We start from the raw sequence: 10,688 nt of genomic DNA on the forward strand, positions 1-10,688 counted from the left end.
GCTATGGCAGCACCCTATCCACCTGCTGCCACTCAATAACGGCGAAGTATATTAGGCAAGTACATGCACGCCATAACCGACTGTGCTCCTCGATGAGAATCTCTGGATGAACAACAGCCATCACGTCGAGCGAAGTATATGGCTCCTAAACAATCTACAGATGTTGATAGAATACATTAATTAGTTAAGTACTACATAAAAATTGACATAACAGATATATAGTTAAGTACTACATAAAAAATTAAAGAAAATGAACGAACTTACATCTCGATTGCCTAATCGGTCCAACGCTAGGCGAAGCTAGATGACTCTCTCCTCCTTGCAGTCGGATGAAGGCAGATATGTGGCCCACCTGAACATAAAAGACGTTATGGAAAGTTAAGAGGTATAACCATAATAAAAAAAGTTACAGTCTCAAGCATAACTACACAAATATGTATACGTAGATGCCAATAGGAAGGAATATGTGTCGAAACGCCACAGCCATAGGCTAGGAAACCGCCAAAAATCCCTGACTGCAGTAGCTGCAGGGGCCTGCCAGGTTCGTCACGTTTTTGTTGGCCACCTGACACATGCACCGATATAGCCAGGCAAATGCTGCCGACCCCTAGCTATAATTGCCCATATCATTAAGCCTCGCCACAAAAGGCAACCACCGAATATGAACCCAGTTTCCACTCTTGTCACCGAACAACTGAGTGGAAAGCAGCATCATAATGTAAGCCCGCGCACATATGCGTACGGTCTCCTCCGTAGCATCATCTGGCAGCACCCTGAATCTCTCATAAAACCAAGTGAAGTGGACTGTGTACTGCTTCACCTTATTCTGTGGTGGCAACTCGCCAAACAGTTCCTCAAACCACTCCCACGCCGGTCTGCCTTCTTCCATAAACTTCTCAAAATCAGTAAGGCACCCGGATACAGGTAGACCATCCACAGTAGGCCCAACTGGTATGCTACATCCTGTAGCGTGATAGTGCACTACTCTCCAAAGGGCATATAAAAGGTATGTGTCTCAGGACGCAACCGCTCAATGAAAGCACTGACCAAGGGCTCGTCCAACCAGAACCACCTGGCATTGAGCCTCGCCAGGTGGTACAAACCGGCTCTCTCCAGATATGGTATGATCCTGTCATGCAGAGGCATGTGCTGCTGTCTCCAAATACTATATATACACCTAGTCGGCTGGAGAATGTCACAGAATAAACCAAACATATAAAAAACCCAACAGTAATTTATAGTCATCTACCACATGACTACAATTTTAAAGTTTACACTGCTAACATACACTTCTTATTTTCTAATCACAAAATTTGATGAAAGACATAAACGATTAAAATATTAATTTAAATATTATATTTTCTAATTAAAATAATAATTTAAATTTAAAATAATAATTTAATTTATATATTATGGATTTGTGTGATTTTTTCCCAAACTAAAAAATTTGTTAACATATCTCTTCTCTGTTCCAAAACAAATAAATAAAAATGGATTTAGTTAGTTGAGTCCTAAAAATGTATATTGGTAGTCTTTCTTCGGGTGCATGAATACATCATACAAAATTGGTTAAATAGATATGTTGTTTCAATGGAGCAATCCTGATTATTTGAAATCATAGCAAGCAATTTATGATAAATGGCGCTGTTTTTAAGATCATGAAAACCTTGGTAGAGGTCCACCAAGAATAAAACGCTTGTATTTATTATATATCATTGTTTTTGTCCGTATTAACATTGCAACAATATAAACCAATTTGGGTTGGTCGAATGGTCAACTCACTCGTCCGCTTAAGCAAGTGTCGGGGGTTTGAATCCCACCTTGTGCATGCAGAGCTCCGATCTGTGACAGATTAGTTCTTGGCCTGTCGGGTTGGGGGATACCATGGACAACCAAAAAAAAAAACATTGCAACAATATAAATTTTTTAAAATTATGTTGTTTTTGTTTTGATATTATAAATTATAGTATAAAATATTTATGAAATAAAACTATTTTTACAAAAAAAATTATAAGAAACAAAAGTTCATGTTAACTAAAAAAGAACATAATCTTTGTAGATTAAAAAAATTAAATAATAAATTTTTTAATTATTATTTTTATGTAAAAAAATTTAATTTTTTATTAATAATTAATTTTAGTATTTATTATCTTAAATTTAAAAAAATTTAATGTGTATATTTTATATTTGGTTAGATATTAAGTCTATTATATAAATAAAAATAATTAATTTTTATACATATTATTTAAAAATAATATTTTTCTCTCTATATATAAAAATATAATTAGATATTAAGTATAAAAAAATTATATTGATATTTATAAAATTAATTAAAAATTAATATTTTTGAAACATTTGAATCTTGATTCTAATTATTAATTACAATATCAGTATTTTTTTTTAAATTATATCTAATAAATAATTAAAAAAAGATAAGTAAAGATATAAATTAGAAAGATATGTGATAAAAATTTAAAATTAAATAAAAAATTAAAAAAAGGCAAATAATAATATATATTTTTATGGAAATAATATTATGTGATTATTTTTTAGTTATATTTTATTATAAATTTAATATATTTTTTATAATTTTATAAATTTATTTAAATTATATTATTTTATTAATTTTATTTTTGCAGAACAAAAAGACAGAAAGAGATAGAGAACAAAAGAGAAAAGAGAAAGATAAAGAAGAAGAATGAGAGAGAGAATTTTTTATTTTAGAGGAAAATATTTTATTTTAATTGTAATAAAAGAATATTTCGTAACACATTTTGGTTTGTCAAACTAGTTGTAACACCCTACCATACTTAATCTTATGCTTAAGTCATAAAACTGAGATAGTAAGGTATTACGACCTCTAAAAATAGTAATATATATATATATATATAATAATAATAGAAAAGATACTTAACTAGGAGCCTTGAAAATGGGTAAAACAAAATCGCAAAACAAAAAAAACGCAACGCTCAGGAAAGGATTACTTGCGTGCTAAGAAACCTAATAGGAACATGATAAAGTTAAGCAAAAGAATAAAGGAAACCCAAGGAAACAGCATAACTAGCCCCTGACTTAGCCTGCGAAGCTAAGGCTGGCCAGAGGATATATATATATATATACATATGAACATACATAGGTATCCCTAAAATATACCAAAATACCAAAATAAACTCCTATCTCTCCCTCAACCTCTAAGAGGAGCGGCATACATAAGTTACTTGGAGAGTAAGCTAAATACATATATACATATATACAAATAGAAAACCAAAATACACCCAAGGACTACTTCGCTTCCCAGGATCCAGACGCCTAGCGAGGAGCCTCTCGACCTGCATCTGAAAAACAATAATACAATATGGAATGAGAACCGGAGGTTCTCAGCATGGTAAAAGTGCCACGCGCATAATAAATAAGGTCCTGAGAATGCCATAGGCAATCCTAGAACTCCGTTATACAATTATCCAACTTAATTACTAAACAGAAGCTATAACAGGGGTAGGTATTCTAAATCTACCTAACTTACTCAATTTCAATCCTAATCTAACACCAAACCATTTCTCCTTTTCCTCCATCCCTCCATCATCCACAATGCAACAGAAACAAGCAACCAAACAAGGTCACGCACAAGTAATGAGCAGATAGTACAAATAGCAAGTATAACAGATAGCAGGTGATATATATCAATTAGGCATACCCAGAAAATGCATAGCAATCAATACAAACAAATGCATATGATGCATGCCTGTCCTATGGCTGATGGGGCCCATCTGTCGGTTATCTAGCCAACCCGACAAGTCCGAAAACCTTAGACTGTCCCCCGTCGCACATCCCCAAGAGTCTATGCATAGAGTTCATATTCATATTTCATAAAATCACTCAATGGGGGCTATCCATACCCGGGAATTTATACGTGCCCGGTCACCCTTACGACGTAGGGTCAACAGAGTATCGAGATTCAACCTGAAACACGTGATGGCGAGCCACGGCTCTTACCCAGGGAACTCGTATCTCAGATAGCATTATTCATAAGCCATTTCATAGTCATAATCTAAGCCATTTTAATCATTCATCAAGCCATGGCATATTAACTCTTTTTATTAACAACCTCCCTTTCACATTTTTCATCGTCATTCCTTTATAATTCATCTTGATTACCCTTTCCGGGTCCTGACCAAACTTTTTATCAAACTCTTTTCATCCTTCTTAATATCGAATAATCTTAAAATCAACCCAACTCTAACATTAAATCAATCACATCACACGAGGATTGAACTTTAACTTCTCGAACTCATGACTATCACTAAGACATCCTCGACACTCTATTTTCTTTTCTGTTTCTAATATAGCAAATGAACTCGGAATTGCACAAACTTTATGTCCAGGCGTTCATATTGAAATAAGCTTTCTAAAAAATTAAATATCATAATTTTCTGATTTTTCTAGCCTCAGGAATAAAGAAAAAACTGTGACTGCTCTGCAGTGCATAAAACCAGAAAAACAGCAGCAGCATGTGATATTCCAAATTCAATATAAAATCCAAGTTAAATCCAATGACTTTGAAAATAAATGTAGTTAAACTTTACTCATCCAGATTTCTTTCTCAATTTGTTCTGAGTCAATACCATTTTTAATGAAAAAGTTACATTACCTGGAAGTTAAGTAAAAATGAGACAAAATATGTTTTAAAAACCAACAAGCTTAGTACCTTTCAATTGGAATAACTTTTATTACAAAACTCCAATTAAGCTAAATTTTGATTTGAGAACCCCTAGCTCATCCAGAAACAAGTGTGTCTTAGTTTCAACTCAATTTCTATTTAATTCTAAGAGTTACAAGCATTGGAAGTTGATGCATAGCTTGCTGAAATCTGTTTCTTTTCAGTTTTGACCACCAATATTCAAAAATTCACAGCTCCCAATCCTCAACTTTTAAAATTCTGAAATTTTAGAGAAATAAAGAAAGCTAATCAGATTTTATAACAAAATTGGTTTCGCTCCAAAACTCAACTCGTAGAAGTCGCAGAAAGACAAACAAGTTGCTGCCCTGTTTGATCTTTTCTGCTGCTGGACAGATTTAACAACCTAATTTTAAAAATTTGCCATAAATTGTATATTTAACAAAAAGATCCCAAATTTTCCAGTTTAGTTCCTTATATTTCCAAGTTTAGCCCAAACTTGGTCTCATGCAATTTCAATCATTACATAATTAGTTACAGCATATACAATACCACCACAACACAACTCTACATCCTTATTAACAAACACCAATTCTAATCCATCATAAATAAATATAAGAGCACACCATTAATAACTTTCACACCTCATAATTCTAATATATAAATTCACTAACAAATCTATTCTAACAACATTACAAGGCTAATCATTAAATACAACAAACAGTCCAACTTATTCTATGGTTCCTCTAACCTAAGTTTTCACAACACCGTAAATATTAAACGTGCGAAACTTAAACCATACCTTGGCCGATTACTTAGTTCACCCAAGGCAGCCTCACAACTCGAAATTACAGCCCCTCCAAGCTCAATCAAACAGTCCCAAAACAAGCCTTGGTCATCAACAAACCTCCAAGTAATCCCAATTCAATTCCAATGCTTATATACCCACTTAATCTACACCTAATACATATACATGTTCCAATTTCAGATTTCTCATCATAAATACAAGATTGGACTAGGGTTTAGGTTGTCCTTACCGTGCCCACACGCATAACAACTCGAGCTCAATAAGCTCCGCAAGCTAAATTAAACCTAAAACACCAAATTATACAAAATCTCAACACCAAAACCCAATAAATTCAGAACTGGAAATGAGAAAATTGAGGAAGAAAGCATGGCTTTCTTACCTTACAATGTTATGAGCTTTGTAGAGCTCAACGCCGCAGTCGCGTGGCCGCAAACGGATCGTCAATCGGAGCTCGGAGCGAGAAGTTATGTGGATTTGAATGAAATCAAGGGTTTTGGAATCTTCAACATGTTCTTCCCCATTTTGGCTCTGCCCAGCGTGTTCTGCATGCGAATGGAAATGAAATGAGCTTCAGCTCATTATATATAGTGAGTTGGTTGGGCCCACGGGCCCGGTTCGGGTCCGGTTCAACCGGTTCGGCTCGTTCGGCCCAATTTTGGACCAAATTTTTCAAAAGTGATATCAAAATTCTCGTTTTGCCTAGCTCTATCCTATTTTGATATTAGTTTTGCATATTTAATTTTCCTATTGAAAATTCAATTTATTGACTAATTATATACCGATTTTAGCGGGGTTTACATCCTACCCACCTAATTAGGAATTTTGTCCTCAAAATTCAGAGTGCGTTACCTAAATGGAGGTGTGGGTAGTCCTTCCGCATCTCTATCTCAAGCTCCTAGGTATATTCTTCAATACCAGCCCAACACCAAGCTACTTTCACTAAGGAAGTCTCTTTCCCGTGTAAACGCTTAATGCTGGTATCATCAATTCTAACGAGAGTTATTGGAAACGTCAGATCTTCTCTCACTTGAACTAATTCCGGCTTTAGGGCATGACTAGGATCAAAATTGTATTTACGAAGCTGCGATATGTGAAACACGTCATGCAGGTTCGAACAATGTGGTAGTAAAGCGATCCTATACGCCACATGTCCGATGTGATAGGCATTTAGCTTTTTAGTTTTTGATTGATCATCCGATTCTAGTTCATTGAAGTGATCTTCAGAAATAGGTATCCCCTTCCTTCCTACTTGAGAAGTCTTCTTCTTAGATCCACCTAACTCTTTTGTCGGCTTTCATAATGAGAATTCTAACTTAGATTTGTGTAACTCTTCCTCTGTTGTTTCGGCTGTCAAATTTAGGAACTAAGACGTTTGATATTCCAATTTTTGGTTAATTCAAAGGTGTTTAGCATACTGTGAAGTCTCACCTTCTCCCTGATGTATAGTCTCTTTGATATCCCCAATAAGTGGTTTACTCCGATGGGCAAAACGGGCCTGGTCGCTTGATCCACAGTTCCCTAACAGTATCACCTTTTGTCCTAGTCTTCGGTAACCTATTATGAAATCAATGGCTATTCCCTTTTATCTTTAATGTAGAACCTTCGACGGTTGTGGCATTTCAAACAGTTTCTGGTGGTCTTTCATTTCTTTCTCATACGTCAAACTTGTAATCACATAAATTTCCACCTCGTTCTTCATTTCTGTCTGCTCAAAATATCTTCTTTGATTCGTGGTAGGTTTTAGAAATCTCAAGGTAACTTCGAAAATTTTCTCTTGTAAGCTTCGAACAACAGTTTCTTATTTCAACTTCCGACCTCAACACATAACCCTCTCTTGGTGTCTTCTGGATTCAACCGGTTTCAGTACTCTTAGTAGCCCCTTATCACCGTTATTGCACTCCTCAAGTCTTTGACTTTACGATCTCTATTTCGACATTAAACATATAAATCTTTTCTTCGTTCCCTTTTGTTTGCCAGACTTCGACATCCTCGGTAGGTCTTTATCGTCCCCTCACGCTTCCTGCATTTCGTCTTTGCTATGTTTTAAAACTGCAATAGATTTAGTTTGACTCCTTTATCTATACCCTTAATATCCAATTTAAAGTTCCAACTTATCTAGCCTTCCATTCTCCGAAATTTATATCCAAGCATTTCTCCAAAAACTTCTTACTCAGGGCATCTGTTACCACTTCACGATGTTGTATTTACACGTATCCTAAACCCCTCTGGTAATGTATCGCACTAATTCTGAGTTGTTAAATAAGTTCGGGTATTCTAATTACTGGATTTGGGGTTAATCCTTCTCTTGGAGTTTGAAAGCTCTCTTCATATTCGGGTATCTATGTAACCGGTGTATTTCTAGTGCATTAAACTAATCATAGGCTTTGTGGTCGACAAGAATTTAAAGCTCCAAAACTCTTTTTGACGGCGCACGCTTACCTGCTTCATCTTCCGTATCCAAAAGTCATGCTCTTAAGGAATCAACATCTCCACAGTCACAACTATATTTTATACGTGATACTAATATAGGCTCGAGTTGATTTTCAAAAGGACATTAAGCTCGAAAAATGAATGAGCAATACAAACGGTGTTCGTAATGAGTCAAAAAGGAAATTTTGTACACGGTTGATCAGGATTATACCGAAATGATGGAATGCACAAGGAGAGGAACCTAGGTGCATCTCAAGAAAAGAGTTCAAATTAGAGACCTTTGGTAGGAAGAACAGAGCGTACAGACTCAAAGAAGTCTCAGCTGATTCTGAAGAACATGGTTTGCGAATAGGGGCAACTCTAGTCATAGCGAGCATACAAGATTCAAGGATTACGCGCTTATACCAAGACAAGCTCAGACTCATCCTGGAAGAAATAATATTCATGCGCACAAGGAGTAAAGTTAGAAAGGTAGTCAAGCTATTTAGGAAGAGCTCCAGATCGAATGTCAATGTAGGTTTCAAAAGAAGGATTAGATCGAGTCGCGAAGGTTCGTTAGCACACTCTCTCTGCATAAGATTTCCTACCGTTCTCTTCCTTCTTCTCCAGCATAACCGATGCTTCCCACAAAGAAATAGTTGGTTAGGTGATTCCCTCTTCTAGTACTCCCTTCCACTCAATCCTAAATTCTACCGGTTATAATGATGTCTTCACTTGTGGTGCAATTGAAGTTAATCCGGTTTCCGGTACTAAGCCTATCACAAACTCGCTTTCTCTCTGGAATGAAAGTTTTGACACACCTTCAAGAATTGTCTAGAAACTCTCTCGTATAGAGATTTGGTTTCATCTCCACTTACCTCTGAATAATTAACATCTAAAGGTTGTGTTCGCTCTACTCCTCTTCCTCAAAGTTTCACCGTCACTAAATTCCAAACAATAACTCCGCATAACCCTCAACACTCCTGATTCCTTAGATATGGTCCAACCTGCTTCCACTACGTCACTTAATCCTTAACCTTCAAAAGTCTAACCACCCTGATTCTACTGCATCATTCTGACTCTCATCCTTTAAGAACCTAGTCACTCATCTAAGTTAGTTAAGTATCGCTCCATCTTAATAACTAGTAGTCTTCGACTAACCATCGGTTCGGACTCTGTGATCATCAAAACTTGTCGTGCTTCACAAATGGATCATACATATATTAATGATACGCAAGGTAGTTAAAAACTCAACTGCTAGCTTATGATTACCTCGGGTCTGAAGATTGGATTCGACTGCATCCTGGCGTTTCTTGTGTGGACAGTCTCGAGCTATATGCCCCGACTTCTCGTACTTGTAACATACGCCTAACCCGGTCCTGCACGGTCTGTTTGGATGGTACTTCTTGCACCTTGGGCACCTTAAATCATCCAGTTGAGTACTAGTTTTCCCTTTAGCATTCGGATCCGGACGGTTATCGTTCCTTCGGTCATTGCTCCAGTGCTGAGAATGTGAAGCGAACAAGCGATTCTTTTTGAAAGTTTGGCTCCTCAGTGTAATCTTTCCCTTTTCCTTTGTGAAGGGTTCTCGATGATCACTTCTTGCTACCTCAGCCCTCCTTGAGCTTTCTCCCATTGCCTGACCCACATTAACCTGCTCCAGATAACTCAGTGGTACCCCTGTATTCGGAGCATTATGTCCACCTTCATATTCATTATCATCATTGTTGCCAGTTCCAGCTTGTGGTTCCATTCCATCCATTACTCGGATGGTCGCGGCAGCAACAGTACCAATGGCAGCAGCAACACTCGTCATTGCGGTCACGATATCGGTCACACTATCTATTGGTATGGTTACCTCATTAGCTCTCCGTCCTTGATCCCGATTACGCTCACGACTGCGCCCACGAGATGCCATTTGGTTCCTGTTCACACCAAACAAGTGATATCATGGTGATCAGTCTCAATATCTCTAGTTTAGTATTTCAAAGTCCCAAATGCATGCTCAGGAGCATTCATGCCTCATATATCAGTTAGATACCCTAAATAGCATGTATAGACACCCAGAGTATGCCCAGAGACATAATCAGTCCGTCCCTCAGGCTCTATAGGAACGAACTGCTCTGATACCATAATGTAACACCCTACCATACTTAATCTTATGCTTAAGTCATAAGACTGAGATAGTAAGGTATTACGACCTCTAAAAATAGTAATATATATATATATAATAATAATAGAAAAGATACTTAACTAGGAGCCTTGAAAATGGGTAAAACAAAATCGCAAAACAAAAAAAAACGCAACGCTCAGGAAAGGATTACTTGCGTGCTAAGAAACCTAATAGGAACATGATAAAGTTAAGCAAAAGAATAAAGGAAAGTCAAGGAAACAGCATAACTAGCCCCTGACTTAGCCTGCGAAGCTAAGGCTGGCCAGAGGATATATATATATACATATGAACATACATAAGTATCCCTAAAATATACCAAAATACCAAAATAAACTCCTATCTCTCCCTCAACCTCTAAGAGGAGCAGCATACATAAGTTACTTGGAGAGTAAGCTAAATACATATATACATATATACAAATAGAAAACCAAAATACACCCAAGGACTACTTCGCTTCCCAGGATCCAGACGCCTAGCGAGGAGCCTCTCGACCTGCATCTGAAAAATAACAATACAATATGGAATGAGAACCGGAGGTTCTCAGCATGGTAAAAGTGCCACGCGCATAATAAATAAGGTCCTGAGAATGCCATAGGCAATCCTAGAACTCCGTTATACAATTA

At 36.7% G+C, this 10,688-nt stretch overlaps 1 protein-coding gene across 1 annotated transcript; it reads right to left on the reverse strand.

Moving 5' to 3' along the window:
* Positions 1–3,309: 3,309 nt before the first annotated feature.
* Positions 3,310–9,810, reverse strand: LOC148579537 (uncharacterized). Its single transcript, XM_088490525.1, has 2 exons — positions 9,165–9,810; positions 3,310–3,335 (listed from the first exon to the last, which is right to left on the reverse strand). Exons 1-2 carry the CDS (start codon positions 9,808–9,810, stop codon positions 3,310–3,312), a joined length of 672 nt encoding a protein of 223 aa, XP_088346651.1.
* Between the last annotated feature and the right edge of the window lie 878 nt (positions 9,811–10,688).

This window comes from Arachis ipaensis, chromosome B10, assembly GCF_059453495.1.
Source record: "Arachis ipaensis isolate K30076 ecotype BB chromosome B10, ASM5945349v1, whole genome shotgun sequence".
NCBI lineage: Eukaryota > Viridiplantae > Streptophyta > Magnoliopsida > Fabales > Fabaceae > Arachis > Arachis ipaensis.